This window comes from Enoplosus armatus, chromosome 19 (assembly GCF_043641665.1).
Source record: "Enoplosus armatus isolate fEnoArm2 chromosome 19, fEnoArm2.hap1, whole genome shotgun sequence".
NCBI lineage: Eukaryota > Metazoa > Chordata > Actinopteri > Centrarchiformes > Enoplosidae > Enoplosus > Enoplosus armatus.
Genome location: NC_092198.1, coordinates 4,200,165 through 4,223,491, shown reverse-complemented (window position 1 = coordinate 4,223,491; position 23,327 = coordinate 4,200,165). Strand labels below are relative to the sequence as shown.

The 23,327-nt window shown below is 41.8% G+C and overlaps 3 protein-coding genes across 3 annotated transcripts in view; 2 read left to right on the top strand and 1 right to left on the bottom strand.

Annotated features, from left to right (window-relative positions):
* The window catches only part of mdn1 (midasin AAA ATPase 1), a 50,115-nt gene extending 43,252 nt beyond the window's left edge, over positions 1-6,863 (bottom strand). Inside the window, exons 1-10 of the mRNA XM_070925381.1 lie at positions 6,768-6,863; positions 6,244-6,470; positions 5,399-5,623; positions 4,721-4,828; positions 4,289-4,481; positions 3,999-4,208; positions 3,649-3,780; positions 3,321-3,424; positions 2,525-2,639; positions 1,485-1,669 (exon numbers count right to left, since the gene is read on the bottom strand). Coding sequence (XP_070781482.1) covers positions 1,485-1,669; positions 2,525-2,639; positions 3,321-3,424; positions 3,649-3,780; positions 3,999-4,208; positions 4,289-4,481; positions 4,721-4,828; positions 5,399-5,623; positions 6,244-6,470; positions 6,768-6,863 — 1,595 coding nt within the window. The remainder of the gene's footprint in view (positions 1-1,484; positions 1,670-2,524; positions 2,640-3,320; positions 3,425-3,648; positions 3,781-3,998; positions 4,209-4,288; positions 4,482-4,720; positions 4,829-5,398; positions 5,624-6,243; positions 6,471-6,767) is intronic.
* A 2,280-nt stretch (positions 6,864-9,143) lies between these two features.
* casp8ap2 (caspase 8 associated protein 2) lies at positions 9,144-17,565 on the top strand. Its single transcript, XM_070926299.1, has 9 exons — positions 9,144-9,183; positions 9,548-9,622; positions 9,790-9,890; positions 10,692-10,766; positions 11,060-11,175; positions 11,424-13,936; positions 14,353-17,107; positions 17,303-17,402; positions 17,503-17,565. Exons 1-9 carry the CDS (start codon positions 9,144-9,146, stop codon positions 17,563-17,565), a joined length of 5,838 nt encoding a protein of 1,945 aa, XP_070782400.1.
* A 2,500-nt stretch (positions 17,566-20,065) lies between these two features.
* On the top strand, positions 20,066-22,982 carry gja10b (gap junction protein alpha 10 b). The gene is made up of 2 exons (XM_070926328.1): positions 20,066-21,466; positions 22,944-22,982. The coding sequence occupies exons 1-2, from the start codon at positions 20,066-20,068 to the stop codon at positions 22,980-22,982; spliced, it is 1,440 nt and encodes a 479-aa protein (XP_070782429.1).
* The last annotated feature ends 345 nt before the right edge of the window (positions 22,983-23,327 follow it).

Genomic DNA, 23,327 nt, shown 5'->3' with positions numbered 1-23,327 from the left:
ACTACAATCCCTGAATTAGCTTGTTATTCAGGTATTATATATTGTGTCTTGTGATTAAGAAGAATGAAATAGAACATGATTGTAGAATATTGAAACAGAAGTCTGAGAATGTTTTGCATATGTATTAAAAAAGAAAGAAACTTAAGTATGAGTGTGGACCTAAAGTAAATGTATCTTCTTCAATAGGGTGGAACCTGATGACCTAGACCAACACATATGAGCATCGCAGGGCCAAGCTATAAAGTTAATTACATTGATCCATGAAAAGCATATGTATTATTGAAGTGCAGAGCATGGAAACTACCGACAGATTGATTTTATGGCTGAATCTTCACCAACACACCCTCTATGGACCACACTGAAAGCATATGGAAACTTATGGAAAAAAGCACCAGGATAGATGAGTAATGTCTGTAAGTGAGGAGGCATTTTCTAAACCTGTTACTTAATAAGAAAGCCCTGGTATGACCTGTAGAATCCAGTGCGTCCAGTCTGTTGTCCAGAGAACAGTCCAATCAATAATCTATTGAACACAGCAGCAGCTAGTGGAAAGCTAATTAAAGTTGTGGAGGCTTCCACTGCAGACTGGCTGGTAAATATATATGTGTATCCTTTGGGGGGGGGGGTGCCATGGGGGCTAAAGCTTTCTATGTTTGTCCCCACTGATGATGACTGTCAGGATAAAGGGCTGCTATTTGGGAGTTGTGGTGCAGAGAGGCCAGACACTGCGTAAAAGGGTTGTCATATCAGGATTATGTCAATGGCACATGGTCCTGCATGTCCTGTATTTCACTTTGAAAGACATTAAACACTGTTCTGGTTCATTGAGAATAAAAAAAAAAGTTTAAAGGACTGAGAACATAAGATTTAGAAGGAGTAGATGAATAGGAGTCCCAGAGTGTATGGCAGTGAGATCCATCCAACCATCACACTTTTTCCTGGTAAGTGATGGTACGAACTTAAATGATGAGATCTGTGGAACCAATTAATTTAGCAATTCTGAATTCACTTTTTCAATAATTACACAACTGCAGAGTGTTTTGTTCATGACTGTAACAACATGGAGACCAGACCTCTGAACCACCCCCCACATCGCTTGTGAAGGTTAGTGCTACTCTTCGCCTGCGAAAACAGTTGTAGAATGTCGTCTGTGGCTCTGGATTTGAGATCTCAATAAGAAAATCTGCGTTATAAACTGGTGACTGTGGTTTCAGTGGCTGTCATAATACTATTCACACAGAAAATGTTGAAATTCAAAGATGTTTGGGATTCGTACAGTCAGTGTTAAAAGAAAGCGTAGTTCAACAGCCATATCAGATATAATTCTGCAAAGAATAGCAGAACATGATGTGTTCGGTCTAATGTCTCACCCTAAAATTGCTATTTCAGGATAAGATATCACTTTACTGTGTGTCAAATGTAATTAAAATACTAGACAAAGGAAAGTAAAGGGAGAGTAGAGAGAGTAGTGAGCTGGGCCTCACCTCAGTGACAGGGCTCTCCCCTCCAGCGGTGTGCTTTTGTCCTCAGATTTGTGCAGCTGGCTGTCTTTAGGGCTTTGGAGGCCGCTTGTGTCCAGGTCAGAGTGTCTCTCTCCAGTCAGCTGGCAGTAGATATCCAGGAGACGGTCTGACACCACAGTCAGCCTAGGATACCTGCTGATGAGCACCTGCTCACAGAGACAGAGGGTAATAATACATGAGGGATTTTTGTAGTAATATTCTCACCGATAAAATTAAACCCTGAGAAAATTAGAATATGATCACGGTAAAAACATAATGACCAATTATTTTCAATTACTGATTAGATCTCTAGTCTGAAGTTGGGTGGAGCTAGGCAGCAAATTACATACTGTCACCAAACTTGGTACATCTCAAGCCTCTTATTTGATATTTCCTCGCTTGAACCAAAAGTCGTTCTGGTCTGCCATCTTGCAGGTCGTCCCAAAGCTGTTAATTCTGCTCTGAGGAGCCAAGAGGGATCTTTGAGGGGCCATGAGGGAGGATTCACGAGAGCACTTTAAGCAAACGCCATAACGTATAAATACTTCTACATCTGGCACATTTGAATGAGCGGAAAAACAGTTCAAGTGTAAGTGCCTGTTAGTTTCTTCTTTGCAATGAATCACTGTAATTCAGACGTGCCTACACTGAGGACTGCAAAGAGCAATGATCCTAAACATTGTCATGTTTCAATTAAGTTTATTTAACCCACAACCTATTTTGTTCTGCTGTTAGTCATGAATCTCACGAACAGAAAAACAAACAAGCCTGAGTGTTTTTTCCCCCTATCCCAGAACGACGATGGGTTGAGCCAGACCTGTCTCCAAAGTGTGGAGTCAGGTGGGAGGGACTTAGACACAAGGAAAAGAAGCGAGTGAGGGAAACGTTGATGCAGTTAAGAGACTTGAGATGTACCCTATGACAGGGTAAGAGAGAGAAGTGGTCTAATTAGCCAGCATACGTGAAAACACCTGTGTGGGTAGACTATAGGTGTAAAGGGCTGTAAAGCAAACAACACTCACCTTCTTCAGCTCCTCGCGTGTCATGTTGCCCATTTGCAGCTTGGTCCAGTACTTGTCCAGCAGCGCTGCATGAGAGTTCTGTGGTTTGTGCCAACTGCCACCACTGTAGTACATCCTGCAATGCACAAGCAGACTTTTGTACCTTTCCATAACAGATGATCTGACAATCATGCCCACTTTATGCACTGATTGGCCAGGTATGTGGAAGTGTCAAAGTGGGCTGGGTTTGAACTTCTTTCTCAAGTTCTCTTTTGTCATTGATCTCACTACTATTTCCATCACTGTTTGTGTGCTGTTGTCTCCAAATGTATGACTCATTGGGCCTTTTATTGTCTTTTATTGGACGCTCCCTTTGCCTCTCTGCCAGTCTGGGAATGTGATTGGCCTGAAGCCACATGACCATATGTCCAGCCCATCTGTGTAGTTTCCCCAGTGGCTGATATCTGTGTGAATTCATATGATTAATTGTATATCATATATATTTTTTATCTTTTTAAAAGGTTTTTCCTGCTTCATACCTACACTATTTAAATGTTCCTTGTAATTTGGTTTTATGAAGACCCTGATCCAAAACGCGTCGGTCTAACAATAAAGTTGTTCTATATACTAACTGGAGTTTTGACCTCTTTGTATACAAGATCTTGGCATGTTCCGAGTGTGAGGAGACACATCCAAATAGTGAAAGTTAATCAGGTTACCACCAAAACTGGTAATAATCATATCACTACAGAATGTAAAACTAAGACAGCCAAGCTGCGGTTGCAGAAGTATGTTTAGCATGTAATGACATTCTTACCTTCTTGTGGCAAAGAACTGAAATCCAGGAGCAACATCGATGCAATCCTCCCGTCCTGGAATCATCAGCTTTTTATTCTCCATCAAAGGCAGGAGCACAGATATCTAAAAAACAGAACAGCTCAGTCCAGTTTGGGTTTGTGGGCATGATATACTCACAACAAACAGGTCTAATATTAAGAAGGTTTAGTGCTAAAAACCATCTGTTTATTAAGAAACTATTCAGAACATGTATTGGTGCAAGCACAGGATGAGGTACATTGAGTCAGAGTTGGAACTGAAAACATTACGGTCATATTCTATACAGTTCTCAACAAGTTTTAACTCACCACATCCAGAGGTGCGTGGTCAATGTCTTCCAAGAGGATCCACTGGCCTTTAGATACGGCTTGTGTCAGTGTTCCTGGCTGCCACACAAACTTCCCTGGTATATCAGTACAACGGTACATCCCTAGCAGCATCTGTGAAACACATAAAATACATTCACAAATCTTCAGCCTCGAGTGATTTAGTATTAAACTTCCAATAAAATCAATAAAAAAGGTCAAAATCAAAGCAGCAGAGGGCGAGACACCCTGACACACTGACATTGAGACTGTTCACAGGATGAGTAATACTCCTCTTCATGAGTAACTGAATTAATGTAAAGTTAAGTTTAGATTGTTTGATTCCCTCTCACCTTGCTGTCAGTTTGATCCCCAAGCTGGACCTTGAGGATCTCTGTAGCTTTTGTATGACCTGTAACAGCAGCCATAAACTCTACCAGGGCAGTTTTACCGCATCCAATAGGACCCTCAATCAGCACAGGCTTCTGGGAAGCCACAGCTAAAGCTAGTCTTCTCAGATTATGGCAGGTTGAGTCCACCAGTACCAGATCTTTTTGGTTCATCTGCAGATAGAGATCAATATTAGGACTTAAAAAGATCAACAGCAGAGACTTTTTTATGTGACAAACTGAAAGTTACAAACCTGTTCAGCATGTCTAGGAACTATCCTGGGTAGGATAACACCACAGACTGCCACAACATTGTGGGACAGGTCCTCTGATACCACCTGTCCCCTGGTAAACTTATTAGCTTTCTCCTGGCGCCACATCACAGAGCCCTGATTGGCTAACACCAAGGCTTGTTCTACCTCAAGCTGTTGAGTTTCTTCCAAAGCTCTAAACAAGGAACAAGGAAAAACACATGACACGCAGCTTAGAAAGCATCATTTCAGCATTTTATGAACTACAGTTGGGTGTGTGCAAACATGCCTTTTGGTAACTTCAAGGTAACAAATCATACACTGGGAGCTTCATCTAGTTTATGACTGTTTCATTTGTTGGAACGCAATGGCAGAGCATGCAGATGCGAAAGATATGACAATAGATAAAGAAGGGAAAAACAAAAAGGTACATACTTAATTTTCATGTGCAGGATCTCATCACTTGTGAGCACCTTTCTCAGAAAGATGGCTTTCTGATTATCAGTCATATGAGAGACCAGCGCTAAACAATGGGCAGTGTACCTGTTAGGGACAATGGGAAAATACAGTATGTTAAATTTGTGGGGAAAAAGCATGCAAAAAAGTTGTATAAAAAGCTATAGTATTACCATTGTTGTAACAGCTAAATGTAAACACCATGACATGAAAGGAAAGGAATATAAGGTCTTAACTATAAACTGTAGTAAAAAGAAAAAAATCACCACTGTGTGAATGCACAATTAATAGGCTGACAATATTACTGCCCAATCATTAGGGCACGAGGAGATCTGACTGTAATTACATTTGTGTATTCCATTAAATTAGTTTGTTGCTTAGATGTATTCCTTTGGTGTGTATGACAACCCCAGTGTTTCAACGGACTTGTGAGCAAATAAAAAATAAATATAAAAACATAATTCAATTGTTGTTAGCGGTTGCTAGGCTCTGAGGACATCGAGAGGGGGAAACGTTGTCCATTGCCACTTTAGAAATAAACCCAGTTGTTTTTTTTCCTGAACTGACCTACACCCACAACAACATGTGTGTTAAGGATTTGTTGCCATATATGGCCCATGAAGCCTCTATGAGTCTAAACAGAAAGCAGGTACGTACCCTCGGACCAAGACATCACTGGTGAGCAGCTGTGATACGCAGGGACTCCAGTCCCAGAGCATTCGAAACTTGGCACAATCACTCTGGAGGAAACGTAGGGTGGCACCCATGAGATCACGCAGCTTCATCCTCCTGGGGCCATACTGAACAGCTGATGACTCTTCACTGGTAAAGAAGAGCCTCTGAAACACTGGGGGGGTATCGTTGAAGTACCTCGCAGCAAACCTTATGGAGAGAAGTACAGAATGAGTCGGGGTGAGGGTAGCCAGCAGAAATGCCAGGATTGTTCAGCCTTTTTTCCACCGATCTAGATCATTCTTTTTAAACTGTCCCTCGCAAGTCCCCTAACTTAGTGAAAGGGTAATATTAAAATCACTTAGGTACTTTAAGGTGCACAACAAAGTCCTGAAAAAAACTGCTAAACAGGCAACTTCAGCAAGACCCAGAACTTCAAGGGCCCAGATGTTTGGTTTGGTTTGTTACCACAAAATTATGATATCAACTGAACAAACAGTCCTGCATTATCAGTTAAAGGAATAGTTCAAAACTCTGAGAAATACATTCTTATTAATAAACTAGCTGTAATACCTTCATTATTTAAAATGATTTTGCGCAAACAGTGCAAATAGATCTGTTCGATTTTTAAAATTTAAGATGACAAGATACATGGGAGAAGTGGTGGCACTGGTGGAAGGTGTCAACAGGGGCCACAGGCCCCCAACTGAGTAAATCCAGCCATGTGTCCTGATGGAAGCACCCCAAGTCAGCACCAGCATCTTTACAGGCTAGGGTGAAGAGAGGGGACATTTGCCATGCTCACTGTGAAAAGAATAAAGGCCACTTACGCCTGTGCGTCAGGACTGATGCAGAGGAGTTTGCTGAGGGCCACACACAGGCGCTCATGGAGGTCATGGTTGATCCTGCCACCAGCTTTGACCCTCTCTGCATTCCGCTCCAACAGGTCCAAAACCAGCGGACGCAGGTGTCGAGCAACCAGCAAAGTGTAATCCTTCTCCAACAGCAGCTGAGCCAAACACTCCAGGATACACTGCCTGTCCCGCTGGGTCCATATCTGAGGAGGGATCATATGACAGGATGGTCCCAATTGAAATATTGATTGGTTTACATAAACGCCCCATGTAGATCAATATTTCTTCAAAATATTTAGATTCTAGGCATCAACAAGGCAGCACAATAGTTTTAATGACACAACATACACTGAAATTCTGTCATTTGTACAGTAACTACTGACATGTGAAGGGAAGGTTACTGCATGCTGCACACAGGGCACGTTTTGAGTCAGTGTGAAAATAAACAACTCTTAACACATTATTTTATTCCACACAAGCCAGAAATGAACATATATTACCTGTTTTGACAGATATTTGCTTAGTTCGTTGTGACTTTTGTCAACATGTCTGGATATGGTACCCAGTGATGACAGGCTCAATTCTAAATTCTCCATCGTACATCTGTCGCCTCCGGACGAGCGACCTACGGCGAAAACAAGCTCGCGCTGTCTGTGAGCAGGTATCCTGGTTTACTGTTATCAAACCAAACCGCGAGGTTCATCACGAGCTCGACTGTCTGAGGTTGTATCACAACATACAAGCACGTTCCCGTCACTGGTGTTAAAATCCTGTCCACATGTGAGTGAGGCACAACTCCTTCCGGGTCGGGTTGGATTCCCCCCTCCTGACGTCGCGTTGTGATGACGTAGGCGGACAGCGACGCCGGCACAGTGCAATCTGCGAGGGAACAACTTTCGCTCGAGCGAACTGCCTGCCATATCTGCTGCTATTTAATACTTTCGTTTATGTCAGTCGGCTGTAGGAGAATATGAACCGCTGGAGAAGACCATGAGTCGCTTTACCATCGGTCTCCTTTAAGGCTCGACTCCTGTTTTCTAGAATATAATTTGAAACTGAGGAGCTGCAAGAACACACCTACAGCAGTGACAGACCGCGGGAAAATGTCGTTACTTCCTGTGCAATGAAGTCTTGGCGCGACATTACGGTTGTAAACAACAGGAGGACACAGTACAATACGCCAACAAGTAGGTCAACCACTTCAAAGTTAGCTTACTGTAATATTGTTTTTATGAATGTCTGGCCGGTGCATAGGGTTCACATTAGCATCCCTAACTTATCGACTGAGCCCTTTTCTCCGTTAGGGGCTACCTTTAGTCATAGATACAAATTGCTGGCAGTTAAGTTGAATATACAGCCAACGGTGGTTTAGCTGACCTAGGCTTGTTTATTAACAACAATAAAATAACCAGTAGGCAACAGAATAAGACATGCTCAGACAGAACTAGCCATTAATGCTCAATAAAAGAAATAAGTATGAATACCTTCATGACGGGACATAGAGTTGTGTTGCTAACAGCTGTCCTTGAAGATAATAGAAAAGTTGGTAAAAAAACGAGGTACGTTGGGTTTGTCTTCCATTCTGTCCCACATTTCACGAGAATTTAAAGCCGTGTGGGTTTGAAGAGTTTAGGACAGAGCTATGTTAATGTTAGCTTGAGCCTGAGCTCAGATTGTCAAAAAGCAGACTAAGGCCAAGGGGCAGAAAGTTCAAAATGAACCAATATTCAGCCAAAACGGTGAACATTAAGATGAAACTCAGCAGTGTGCTGTGCTGCCTCTTAGTTAGGATGTCTTCATTTCTTTCTGTCTTTCTCTGTTGGTGGAGGGCTTTGTTCTTTTCTGTCTTCTTTGTCTGGGCAGCAGTGAACAACAGATGTCTAGCTAGACCCACCATGTTAATCATGCTAACAACACTCTGATAAGCCTGATTTGTCCACCACAGATGGTAACACCTACAGTATGTTCATCTTGATTGATAATGCTTTATTATCTGACAAGTCTTCTGTTATAACAATATAAAATCAAATAGAGAAATTGTTTTGCGATAACACAACAAGACAGAAATGTCTATTTCTTTGACAAATCCAGCAAATTAAATACCTGACAAATTAAGCATTCCTGCTCGTCGACTTGCAACATTGCTCCCATACAACCAGAGATAATAAAGAGATGGCTAACGGTGTATAAACAGTATGGGGGGAAAAAAATCTCAGTTTACACAACTTCCATCGCAGACTGAAAACTGTCCAGGCTGCACCATGGCCCATAAATAAAAAATGTGCAGGATCTTTTCTCTTAGTGTTTCTAAATGTAGCAGTTAATCATATTTGATGAAGTTGATGTAGTTGCATGATTTATCACAAATGACAAATGTTGTACTCATCATTGTTCTCTGTATCACGTGGTTGATGTGATGTCTTCCATTAAGTCGTGTGACACACAAGAGACAGATTTAAAAAAGAAATCCTATCCTCACGTTATGCCACTAATAGCGTCTTTTTCTACCTGGCCTGCCGATATCTTTCAAACTCCAGAACTCCAGTTCGATGACATCATCAGGGTTATTTTCGAAATATTTCCAGAGCCACAAAAGACATTATACAGCTGTTTTAACAGACTGAGTAGTACTACCCAGGGCTAGTACACTGGCTTCTATATGTAACATTGGTAGAGTGCCCCTTTAAGATTGGTTTATCAATCAATCAATCAGTCATTGGTTTATCAATCAATTGTGCAATTGTGGATTCATTAAATGTGTGTTCCTGATTAGTTGTGGTCTTACCCCTGCTTGCGGTGTATCCATCAGCCTACAGGTTAATCTTCAGCCTGTGTAAAGTGTCAGGAATTCCTTAAGAAGCTGAGCCACAGAGATAATGGAGCTTTGGGACATTGACACCAACAGTGCTCCTGGTCGTAAGTATAAGGCTATTACATTACACTGTTACTTACTTAGATTTGTTAAGTGGTATTTGTGTATTATGAGGAATTCTGGTTTGCAATAAGGCTATTTTAGCTTTCCCAAAATATACTTCATTTCTATAGATAAAATAATTCAATGTTGTTGTCTGCTACCCAGTGCACTATATTAAATCCTTTATTTAAAATTTTATTTTAGGGTCTTAATTCTAAGGGTATAATGAATGTGTTATATAGTTTCTTAAACAGAACGAAAGATGTAGTTTCCATAGCATGTGGGAGTGATTTCTTATACACACAGCCATAATTTTGGTTAAGACTAAGTTGACATACATTTATAATTCATGTATAATATCCACAGTCTTGGTACCTGATGTCAATGAAGATTCTGTGGATATCTACGATGGCCTGGATATCAGTTCCAGCTGCAATGCAGGTAAAAGCCTTTTTGAAATAGTTTCACTTTGTTCTGCTACAGCACAATATTATTACTACTAATAATATTATTGTATTTGAGTGTGTCCAGCACAGATTCATTTCCCAACATTGAGGCTCTATAATAGCGGTTTATGTAATTTCTTGTCCTATTTTGCTTTTTTACAGAGAAGTCTTCTCCAAATCATTCTCAGCTCAAAGAGTCGATGGATCTTTATGAAGAAATTGTCACAGAGGAACAGCAGAGCAGAGAGTCAACATACTCTGAGGTGAGTTTCCATGTGCTCCATGCTTCCTTTCTCTCTGTTGACCTGTTATAATAGGCCTTTCATACATAAGGGGAGGGTTAAGATAAACCTGTGTTTACTGTTGGTGTGCAGAAACCAACATGCCTGTTTAGTTGCTTGGCTCTGCAGCCTTGTGGCATAAATAGGTAAATGTGGGTTATTATAAGTATGGGGTTGCTTCAGGATTACAGGTTTCCCTCAGGAACTAGTTTAGCAGAGGTGGGGAGTCACCAAGACTGACACATGTCATCTCATTAATCAATTCAGTTAGTAGACAATGGTCTACAATATCCATATTAATCAAATATGTAGCAATGTAGTATATCCTGTGAGAAATGGTGCCTCTGCTCTTTTCTCTGTTTTTGTGTTTTAATTTAATACACTTTTTTACATGTTTAGGATAATAACATTTTCAGGTAATGTGGCCCATCTCTGCCATAAAACACTGCAGGAATTATTGATGTTAGTGGCAAATTAAGCCATTCAGCTTAACACTCAGTGTTTGTTTGTTTTTTGTTTTTGTTTTTCAAGGTCTGTCAGAATTGTTTGGTTTAGTAGTGACCTGCAGACCCAGGTCTAGAGTGAAAAGCAGCTACAATAGATTTCTCTCTGACCAACAGTCTGGTCCGAATTGTTGAGTACTGAGTGAACCTTTGTTCGTTATTTCACAATGCTCTGATGGTGGCTTTGCAGAAATCACTATACACCATACAAAATGCAGAGGGCTGCTGTCAGCTGGCCAACTATCTCACAACCATTTTCTTTTTGTTTGTTTGTTTGCAGTTGAAGTCCAGATTCCAAGCCGCTCAAAACCAAATTAAAGAGTTGCACAGGAGACTGGAGCAAATGGAGATGCAGGTTTGTTTTGTTTTCCTTGTTTTTCAGCTGTTGAAAAAGGTGTGCATTATTGTTTAAATGTCATTAAAGGTTCTATGTGGAGTGAAGTTACAGACAGTTGGCTAGTTGATAGTTAGATTACAGTTAGCTAGTTGGTCGCCTCTGCCTTGCATCGCTCTTAGCTAGTTGAAAGCAACTGAGAGAGTCAGCAAATTCAGCAGCGACAGTCATGTTTCAGCAGCAGCGTAACAACGCTGCTAAAACTAACATCCTCTCTCTCTCTCTCTCTCTCTCTCTCTCTCTCTTTTAAACAGAATACAAGGTTGAACTCTGAGAACTACCGTCTCAAAAAGAACATCTCTGCACTTTTACGAACAGCTAAACAAGAAGTGACACGGAAAGATGCTGAGATTCAGAGATTGAACCAACGGTAATTGTTCTTTTTTACATTAACTGATGACTCATTGTAACTTTATAATCTGTTGTACAGTAACCTATGGGGCTGTAGGTTAATGCAATGTATGGAATGCTCCACTATGAGTTAATCTATCTGATCTTTCAAGTAGGAATTGTAAAAGATTGTAAATAAGTAGCTTGTTAATTTTTGAGATTACCTAACCAGGATACATTGGATCTATGTTAAATGATTAATCAGTTGTAAAACTTTGTTTTCCCCAGGTCAGAGAAAGGTTGCCATCATCATCAATTTCACATTAATAATTTACGGGATCAAAATTCCTCCAGTCGGACCTCTATAGATAGCTGCAAGAGTAGGCCACCTCCTCCTCCACCTCCCTCCCGTCCTGTGCCTCCTCCTCCTCCACCATCCAGTCCTCCTCCCCCTCTTCCACCTATACCACCCTCACCTCCCAGAGAGCGTCATCCTCCAAGAGATCCTCCTCAACCTTCCAGGAAAGAAAGAGATAGTTCCACCTATCAGCCCAGTGGATCTTGCGTCGAGCAAAGAGCTTCAAAAGCATCATCTCACAGTCAGTTAAAAAGTTCCTCAAGAGGAGAATGTGATGTACCTGACAAACAGACTGACCACTCTGTTAGCAAATCCAGCAGCAGTTCATCAACCCGACATAGTGAGTCAGACAAACACAAGTCCATGCACAGAGAGGAAAAATGTCAAAGTCAAAAACTATCTGAATCAACAGATAGGAGACATAGAACTGGTTCAGATCCAAGCAAGGACTGTTATGCCCCTGAGAAAAACAGGTCTCACAAGGCAGACAAAGACACAGGACGAAGACATGGATCCAGGTCATGTAAAAGCAGGAACTACCTAAATGTTGAAGGGCACCACAGATCAGAGAGAGCTAAAAGCCCTCCACCAGATATTTCACATAGTGCCACTTTCTCTAATGACAAGAAAGGAAGTCAAGAACAGAGACGAGATAAAACCAAAATGTCCGCATCAAACACTGAACATAGCACAGCTCACAGCTCTAAAGAGGGCCACAACCGAGATCATAGAAAAGGCAAGGCTAGTGACGGACATATCAGAAGTTCGGACTCAAAGGACCGGAAAAAGTCCTCTTCAAATAAACATGCTGAGCGCCACAGTGATTCCTCCAAAGAGAGGGAAGGGGATAGACTTTCAAAGGATTGTCATAGAAAGGAGGATAGACAATGTGAAGATGAAATCAGTAGAAAGCACAAGAGGAACACTCTGTCAGATACAAACAGAGATCGTGAGAAACATAGATCAAAAGAATCAGACCAAGGTAAAGCGGATGTCTGTAGTAAGGAAAGACAAGAAAAGACACCAGATGCCTTAAAAAGATCATCCGCAGAACCGAATATCACTGAGAAATGCTTGGTGGAGGAAAATAGTCCAAACAGGAAACTGTGTTTCATGGAAACATTGAATCTAACCCTTTCACCAATTAAGAAGCCAGTGTTGCCCTTCAGTGCCAGCCAGGATGACCTCACAACAGTGGACAAGGTAGTTGAAAACAAAACTGATGATGAGAGTTCACAGCCTAACATTGAAGACATGTATGTGATTGATGAAGTAGACAGGAGTGAATTAGAGACAGGGTTTAAAGATGTTGCAGAGCAATCTCCAGATATCCCCAAAACTCCAGGTTCTGAAAAGACACATAAAAAGTGCGATGATGCAAAAGATGTCCAGGAAAAGGACAAAAACTGGAGTGAACCTCCTGCAGCTGACAAGCAACTTGAAGACAATTTAGTCCAAACTACCTCGGCTCATGGCCAACCCTTAGATACTGCAGAGAATCAGATGACTGTGCATCTCACAGCAAAATCACCAGAGAATAGTTCTGTAAAAGCAACAGATGGGGACATTTCAAAAAATCATGAGGATAAAACCAAGCTGGCCAACAACCAGGTTGATGAATGTGGACCTCTGAAGGATGCAGGTGACGTCAGTGACATGCCTGGAAGCATTTATGAAGAACACACAAACAATTCTTTACAAGAAGTAAACCCTGGAAATAATACTGATCAACCTGTTGCTGTTATCGAACCCACTGTGCTTGATTCAAGTGTAGAACTGAAATGTAGAACTCCTAAAACTGCAGTACAGAAAAGCCTCCCTGTGGATTCAGTTGAAGAAGGTGCAGCTTCTTCACCCTCAAGGAAAAATCCTGTATCTGAAGATGTTCCTGACAAGACCAATCCCGAAAGTCAGCAAATTACTCTACCTCAGAACTCTCAGCAAAGACTGTGTCCCCCTGCTTCCAGTTCCATTTACGAGAAAGATGCTTTTTGTACGCAAGATGGTCCTAAAGATGCGGATGCTGTATCCAGTACAATAAGCCTGGAATCACTTCCACAAGAAGGGCTGAGTCTTCCTGAGGCTATTTATGTTTTAACACAGACAAATGAAGATGCCAACGACAGCAGTAGCATCCCAACTGAGTCGAGCTGTATCGCAGTGTCCAAAGTCAGCAGTACGACAGAGGAGATGGCACTGCCTATGAAGTACAGTGACCTCACTTTCACACCAAAGAAGAGTCCGGGAAAGAGTCATGAGAATAACATTGAGCCTTCCAGTTCTATGCCATTACTCCATGATGAGGACTCCATGATGCGCACACTGAGCAGTCTGAAAAGAATCCCTGATGCCATAAGCCCTCTGAGGAGCCCAATACGAATAACCAAGAGGAGTCATCTCCATGTTCATGGCAAGCCAGGTCATGTCAAGAGCCTTCAAAAAGGTAAAGTTGGCTTGATAATAAAGGGGCTGAGGTTGCTAGTTATTTTTTAGGTTTGTTATCTTGTGATCACAACTTAAGTTTCTCATTATTTCTTAGGGAGACAAATTGTGTTTTTGTGGTGCTCATATTTATTTTCAAGATGATTATCCTTTGATAATAATAATTATCTTGGTAGATTCAACCTCAGAACTAAATAATCTTATTTAGTCAGGATAGCCTGCTCTTTATCTCTACTGCAGGCTAGAGGCTCCAAGTTGGTTTGCAGCTGACTTGAGATTTTTTTTCGTCATCAGCTTAGAAAGGGCACCTTGAATTTTAGCTGCGGAATTGCAGATCATTCAGTGTTAAATGGAATGGGATGAGCAATTCCATAATGAGGTATTTTAATCCTAATTATTTCTTTCTCTCCTGTGCAGATTTCTCCAGCACAGCTGTTGATGCCAGCTCAAAGAAGTTGGATGTAAACAAAGAAAACAAATATCCAGGTTCTCCTGCAAACCATGACAAGCAAAACTTGGTGGACAAGGTATCTGCCCTGCCGTCAAGTCTCTCTGACACTGAACTGGAGGAAGGGGAAATTATAAGCGAAAGTGATGAGGCGGCTGCAGGTTCTCCTGTTCCTGCAACCAAGAGGGCGAAGTTGGCACGACCAGTAAGAAATATACCAAGTCCAAAGTCTGTGTTAACGAGGGCAACTGAAGAAAGTTTTGTTGCATCGAAAGAAATGAATGAAACAGCAGGTGTATCAACACGAAGTCCAAAGAGTCGTTTTAAAACAGTTTGTCCTGCTGCAACCAAAGCTTCTTTTTCCACCATAGAGGAAGTAATGGAGACATTCAAGCTGGTTCGTACTGAGATCAGAAAAAAGTACATGAAGCTTCATAAAACCTTTCCCAAGAAGAGCTTTTATGGTGTGATGGACAATTTCTTGGAGTCTTTTTTAGAATTTGTGGATGGTGCTCATTTTGGTCAAATATGCAGTCAGGAAGGGGAAATGAAATCCAAGCTGAAGAAATTGATTGCATCTGTGTTTAGCAAAGTATCAAATAATGGTATTGTGAAACGCATCTTTGAACAGCAAGCCGTCGATCTGAAGCAAAAGTTGTGGGACTTTGTAGATGTCCAAGTCAACTACTTGTTCAAGGATATTTACACAATACTGAAGAGCCTTTGCAAACCAGAAAGAGCTCAGGCTGAGGACAAGAAGCCCAGTGGAAATGAGAAAGTATCTAGACAGCCTGCTGCAAAGACATCACAGTGTCAACAAAAGGAAGCACAGTTGGCGCCGACCAGCCTGAATCGAATCAAGCCTTGTGCTGTGGCACCTTACAAAACAGGCCTTGGAAGCAGAGGCAAAGATATCAGGATCACACATGTGGAAAAAGACAGACATGTTGACCTGCATCCAACAAATTGCCCAAATACACAAACTGTGGTTAACTTCATTGCTCCTAAAAATATTGCTTCAACTCCAGAGAAAAATAATATACCTTCTTTGGTTGTCTCTCAAAATGGCTCATTGCTTGACAAAACTGACTTTGAGCTTCTCACAGAACAGCAAGCCTCCAGTTTAACATTCAACCTGGTGAGAGACTCTCAAATGGGAGAAATCTTCAAGTGTCTCCTGCAAGGATCCGACTTACTAGAAACCAGTGGAATCACTGGAGACAACACAGCCTGGTCCCTCAGTACACCAAGGAAGGATGGTGAGAGACTCCTCAGCATCACCACTCCGACTAAATTTGACTCTCCATCGAAACTGCTGTCCCAGACAAAATTTGATACTCCCTCCAAACTTATTGCGACATGGTCTAGCATTTCACCTCGCAAGATGTCGTCTCCACAATCCAAAGATCAAATCGCACTGAATCCAGCTTTATTTGATGAAAGTTGCTTATTAGAAGTGCCATCAGAGAATAGAGCAATGCTGCAATCCAGCTTGGCTTCACAGAGGTCATATTCCATTCTAGCTGAGGATCTGGCAGTCTCCCTCACCATTCCATCGCCTCTCAAGTCCGACAGCCATCTCAGCTTCCTTCAGCCATCGAGCATGCACATCATGTCCACTCCAGACAGTGTCATCAGTGCTCACATAAGTGAGGACGCTCTGCTGGATGGGGAAGACGCTACAGAACAGGACATTCACCTAGCCCTCGACACCGACAACTCCAGCTGTGGCTCCAGCAGCAGCGTGGCCTCGGAAGTACTCGCCACACCTTTCGTGTTCAAGACTGACCTGCCCATGCAGGCGCTAGTGATGGAGAAGTCTAACGATCATTTCATCTTGAAGATTCGTCAGGCAGCCACTGGCGCAGATACCACGCTCACTGCTGATGACAGCTTAAGTCAGACACTGACAGAAGAAGATGGAGTTGCGACACAAGAAAGTCGAGCAGAAGGTGTTTTGTCAGACAAATCGCAGAAGGGTACTCCTTCAAATGCTGTACCATCAGAGATTAACCTGTCTAACTTTTCTGAAAGCTCTGCGAGCTGTCAGGCTGCCACCGGTGCAGACTCTCAAGATGAGAGCTGTGCACTAACAAAATATCCATCCCACAAAAAAGAAGATTCATCCACTCAAAGTACTTCAAAGGTTTATTTTTCTGAGGAGTCTCTAAAACATCGGCCTAAAACTACTCCTTCAGATAACAGTTTGCACAATGGTGGTCAAAGTTCTGATCATTTCTTTGGGCAGATCAGCAAGGCAACCGGCAGAGAAGGTATCACAGTCACTGCTGATGAGAGTGCAAGTCAAACATGCATCAGAGAAGACGACATGACAACTCAACAAAGTCCCTCAAAAGCTCTTTTGTCTGAGTTAGATAACAGTCCACATCACCCTGCTGGAAGCTCTGAAATAAATCAGAAGAGCCACTTGGAGAGAGATGAAATGGAAGTGTCAGAGAGTCTCACCTTTGCAGAGGATGTAAGCAGCATATCAGAGAAAGACCAGAGGGATTGTGGAAAAAGTAGAAAACGGAAGAAGCACCAAGAGAAATCAAAAGCCAAGCAGCCCAGAATGGAGGAAGAGGAGAGCACGGAGGAGATGTTGTCTAACTACAGGAAAGACGATAGTGAATCCAAATCCTCCCCAGCATCTCTGTCCCCCAACAGTCTCTATGCCAAGAATGTCATCAGGAAGAGGGGTGAGGTGGTGATGTCATGGACCAGGTCAGTAGTTGGTTTTTGTATTGTATCACTCCCCCTCCCCCAAGAATTTGTGAATACGAGATTTAATACATGCTTGCCATTTTGTTTAATCCTTGCAATATTTCAGCAAAAATGGTCAAATTGAAATGTTTGTAAACCATACAAATCCTACCTGAAAAGGATTTCTGCTCTTTACCTGTATTCTGCTTCTTCTAGAGATGAAGACCGAGCTATTCTGATTGACCTGAAGACAAAGGGGGCTTCGCGTGAGACTTTTTCTGCCTTGTCAGAGAAACTTAATAAGCCATCAGGGCAGGTAAGTTAATCTTTCTCCTTTTGTTGTAGTTCTGTGATATGACTGAACAGGCTATGAAGAAGGAGCATACAATAACTGTTAACTGTTTTCCTTTTCTCAGATTGCTCATAGATTTTACCAGCTCATGAAGATTTTTAAGAAGCAGGAGAAGATGGACCCTTGATACCTCTGACTGTGTGTGCTTTGTTTTATGCAAGTAGTTCTTGTAATAGAACATTTCCACACACATACTGTGGCACCAACACAGGTCTGTCGGCTGCTGTTCATGTGACATAGTGCAAAAAGATGTAAAGGCAGGGTGGCTGAAAGGATCGATCCCCACATAGGCTACTTTACCCATCAAGATGTGGAGCCCTGCATACGTCAATCATCAGCTGAGTAGAAATATGGACTGCATTTTTAGCCAAGCTTTGTTTTCCAAAGGATGGTCAAAAATGCCGTCACTATCAATGAAGGTATTTTGTTCTCGATTTAGTTTACCTCTTCGTACTGTTCGAAAATAATTCAAAATTTGAAAAATAAGAATTCAACAATACTGACATCCACTTAGTAAAAATACAGTTAACGGTGTTATTGTTTTTGATGCATTTTTTGTTTTTAAGAATTCACACTGCAGCCACTACTTATCAGTACTACAGTATCGGTGCTGGATGCTGATGTCTGGTACTCGTGTTTTCCTTTCTCTGCATTTGCAGATATGATACATTGGAAAAATGTTAGTCTCAACAAGTCTGCAACAAGTTAGTCCTAAACTTGTGTTTTTCTCAAAGCAGTTGGGGAAAACTGCCTTTGGACTAGGATAATTCCAAGATTCCAGTGCAAGTATGCTCAAATTTTCTTCAATTAAGTGACCTTTTTAGTTCCTAAAATTAAGTGGACACTGGAAACAACTTGAAGCATCACTCATCAGTAGACCTTTAGCTATGGGCTATGAGCTACTAATAGGTTGGGCCATTTTATTAGAATTTTGTTTGATATTTTGGATCTCATTTTAATGGATGTATTTGTGTATGGGGGGGGGGGGGTGTTTGATATGTTTGAAGGTTGTTAAAATGTTTACATGTCCCAATTCATGTACAGGACAGTACATTTATCTCTGTTAATACAAATGAAACCTTTTATCTGTGAGCCGAAATGGCCTTTTTGTGTGACCCATCCTATTGCTTATAAACAGCATGGAATGCAATATTGTGAATATTGTGCGTAATTCTTTACTGAAAATAAAGTTTTATTTATTCATGCTGGTGTCTGTTTTATAAGCATTTTAAAATAATGGAATTTGTGTAAAGTAATTGGGGCAAATTGGGGGAATAAAATATCTATGCCAGTTGGTACCAGTGGAAGATAATCTGTGAGGTAGAACCATATACTGCATCGCCATGACACAAATATTCATAAAGTGTCCACAAAGTATGGAAATCGAGGCTGGTGCTTAGGGTTGCCATTTGTAACGCAGTAGCAGACCAGCCAGTGATATGAAATGGCTTTAGTCAGTGCAGTTTCAGTGGAATGACAGCTTTCCACTGCCTTTTTCAAAAGGTTCAAAAAGGTTGCTGTTATTTATGTGAGCCGAAAGTTGCTGAGACGCAACTCTTTCTAATACTTTTGAAAAGAATGGAAGGTTGGAGACTGGTCTTTAGCTATTGAGAGATCCTGGATCAAGGTGCAGTTTCATAAGTAGTGTTTTAACCACAACAGTCTTGAAGCTAGTAGGGACAGTGCCAGTTGTAAGTGATACATTAACAATATTCAGAATTGTAGGTCCCAGAGATCTTTAAAAAAAAGTTTAGCTGGAAGAGGAGAGGTCAAGGAAAGTGGTAGTTGATTTGAAGCTAAAACCAGTTTAGACATTGTCTCGAGAGATAGTTTTAAAATTTGTAAGAATTAGCTTATTTTAGAGACTAGCTGGGATTCTGCATGTGACGACCGATTCTGCAGAGGTAGCTGGAGATGAGGAAGTCATGAGGAAGAGGGTCTTGTTAGGGCTGCAGTTTTCAATACTAGACAAACCAGAGGTGCTACTAGTAGATAATGTCTTGATTGAAACAAAATACCTTTTGTTATTAGTGAAAGTAGTGTGTCGGCCAGTCACCTCCCACACCAAACTGGGAAAGCCATTTCTTTATGGAGCTGGCTTTATTCATTGTATTGGCCATTGTCATGTTGAGACAGGAAAGGGACAAACATAAACTATTGCCACAAGGTTGAAAGGACACTATTGCACACTATTGTACTTTATAAGCAAAAGAAAAAAGAAACACATTGTGGGTGGCTGTGTATTGACATCTCAGTTGGTGCTATTTCCAGTGTACTGTCCTGTTAAAAGTGGCGAAACTGACCTCGGGGCATTATAGGGCCATGTGGTGGATCAATGGCTTCAAACTGGAGTCCTAGTTTGCAACAGCATTGAAATAGTGTCAGCTGCATTGCACAGTGGGGTCTCATCTGTCTTCAAGGGACGACAAATGATGTCTGATGATGTGTCCACAAATGAATCTGCTCTTTTATAATGGCTTTATGCTGAAGCATACGAGACAAGGACCCTAGGAAACATGTAAGTAAAACAACTACTATTGCATTTTTGACTTTCCATTTAATGAAAAACCTACAAACTACTCATGTGTTTCTTTATTCATTGACAGAAAATAATAATGTGATGGAAGATGGGGGATTGGAATTTATTAGGGAGTATTCTTGAAGAGGTCCACATTCATTCCACCATTGTGGGGAAGATCTGGCTCACCATCCTCTTCATTTTCCGGATGCTTGTGCTCGGCGTTGCAGCTGAGGATGTCTGGGACGACGAGCAGAGTGAGTTTGTTTGCAACACAGAGCAACCCGGTTGCAAGAACGTCTGCTACGACCAGGCTTTCCCCATCTCCCTCATCCGCTACTGGGTCCTGCAGATCATCTTTGTGTCCTCTCCGTCTCTGGTCTACATGGGGCATGCATTGTACCGCCTGAGGACCCTTGAGAAGGAGAGGCACAGGAAGAAAGCCTGTCTGAAAGCTGAGCTGGAGGGGACAGACCCTGTCCAGGAGGACCATAAGAGAATTGAGCGAGAGCTCAGGAAACTAGATGAACAGAAGAAAGTAAGGAAAGCTCCCCTGAGAGGCTCCTTGCTGCGCACATATGTTTTCCATATCTTAACCAGATCTGTGGTAGAGGTGGGTTTCATAATAGGTCAGTGTGCTCTGTATGGCATCGGACTGTCTCCTCTGTACAAATGTGAGAGGTTGCCTTGCCCCAACAGTGTTGATTGTTTTGTGTCACGGCCAACAGAGAAGAATATTTTCATGGTTTTCATGCTGGTTATTGCTGGAGTTTCTTTATTCCTCAACCTCCTGGAGATTTTCCATCTGGGGGTGAAGAAGATCAAACAAAGCTTGTATGGATACAAATATGGAGACGATGACAGTGTGTACAGGTCAAAGAAAAACTCCATGGTGCAGCAGGTTTGTGTGCTCACTAACTCCTCGCCACAGAGGTTGATGCAGCTCACACAGATGACGTGCTCTGTTGTGTCTGATGCTCGTGGGGAGACTCTGCCATTGAATTTGGCTCCTCAGAATCAGAAGGGGTCTAACAACTCCAACCAGCAGCCCGCACAGACTTACCTGCCGAGCCAAGTTGGCATCCAGGGTCCACAGCAGCTGGGGTCTGTGGAGCGGGGCTACACTCTGGACAACAGGAAGCCCTCGTGCAGCAGTGATGAGTCAAATGGACCTCATGGCTCCGGCCAGCCGCAGTACGCAGGACCTCGACCCACACTGATGGCCAGCCACATGGAGATTCCAGCAGCCTTGAGGAACCCGCAGAGGAAGCAGAGCAGAGTGAGTGTTTGTAAGGAGCTCAGTGACATGAGCGATTCTCCGGAGAGTGACCACTACCCAACAGCCAGAAAGTGCAGTTTTATGTCCCGAGGACTGTCGGAGGACAAGCTAGCCAGGTCTGACAGTGCCGATTCTCAGAGTGGAACCGACGTCGAGGCCCAGCACCTCAACCAGGGAGAGAGTCCAGTGGTGACCCCGCCGCCTCCAGCCAGTGGGAGGAGGATGTCCATGGTGAGAAAGTAAAATGAAACTAAGATATCAATAAAGCAGTACAGCTAAAAAGCAGTGTTTCACTTATTAAGATTTAAAATGCTTAAATGAAAGCAAATCAAACAAAGAAGTAAAGTGAATACAATTCCACGTTTCCATATGTATTTCCTTTTTATGCATGGCTGCCATCAGCTCATGTCAGTGACACTAAGCTCTGCCCCCAGGCTGTGATTGGACAATTGATTGTTTTTCATTTCGGCATGGACAATATGTACTCATAGTATTGGCAGGTCTAAGCTGCCATCTGCTGGACGACACTGAAATACAACATACCTCTTTTCTGTGTTGTGATTTGTTTTTAATGGATGATGACTGAAAAACAGCATTCAGTTATTAAAGACAGAAGCTAAATAATTACCCTTTTAGCATGTTTCATTTGATTAGGACACAGTAAATTCACACTTGAAAAGGAAATACATATAACATAACAATGTGTATTGTCTTACACTGTCTCTTTGTTTGATGTACTTTTAAATAATTATTTTCCATTAAGTTCCATATTCACTGCCTTGTCTGGTTGAAAGCTTTTAATCTGTTGCACCTTTGAAAAACTCAGCTGGGTGGGGTTGGACATGGTCAGAAGTGTGCCCTATTGCCCCTGTAACCACGCCCACCAGTGATGCCACAGTGTACAGACACACATTGGAGTACACTTGTAATTCGCTGCAGCAAGGTGAAAAGTTTAACCACTGAAGGTCTGCTTAGGTTAAGTTGCTCTTTAAAGTGTAGATGCATCCAAATAAACAACAAAAAAGAAACCAAACATGTTTTCTCACTTAACTTTAGTTGAATCCAGTACCATCAACAAAAATCCATTTACCTCCATTGTATTAGGGTAGATATCTCAAAACCTAGACAAACAAAACCCAACTATCTGCAAGGATGGATCCAAACAGGTAAGGGATTTATTTGGTAAGGTTTTATTTTGGTGAACTAACCCTTTAAACAATTGAAATTGCTTGTAAAAACTTCTACCATACAGTGTTTAACTACACAACGTCTTTTACGACACACTCCTTTCCATTGATCTAGTCTCTAATAAAGATTGATGGATGTGATTTGATCAGATTTGATTGACAATGGTCTGGCAACATGAGCAGCCACTGTCATCATATTTTGATTCTAATATTGTTGAATGGTGATTGGTGCATGGAAGTGACATGATTTGTTTCCTTGCCTGGTTGAAAGTTTCCAGTCTGGTGCACCTCTGGTGTGGTTGGGTTCAGTCAGAGGTGTGCCCTGTTGCACCTGTAACCACACCCACCAGTGATGTCACATGGCACTGACACACCCTTCAACATCACAGCAGCAAAGTGAGACACTGGAGATCAGAAAAAAAACAAGCTTTTCAGCTGCTGTTAACAGAAATGTGTGTTGTGTCTGTGATTTGAATAATAACCATGCATTGTCCACACATCTTTTCTCTTCTTTCTTTCAGAGCATGATTCTGGAGCTGTCTTCAATCATGAAGAAGTAAATTGAAAATGACTGTTTCGGGACCAAGCTAGAGGCATATGGGAGTTCTAAAGGGTCCGAGGGATCCTGATCGCCAAGCGACTCTCATCCTGTCTCTCGACTGTAACTTTATGTTTTCACAGTGTGTTTATACAGAATGTATTGTGCATGAACAACAACTTCAGTTCAAATATGTTAACATGACATTCCACAGACAAAAAACACCTCATAATTTGCTTCATGTACTGCTCAAATTATATCGCCAGCACCCGATTTTTATATTGATAGTTTGCAAACTACTTGCTATTTGCTATTTAGGGTTGTGTGTCGTTTTTGGAAACCATTCATGAATCAAAATGATATTTGG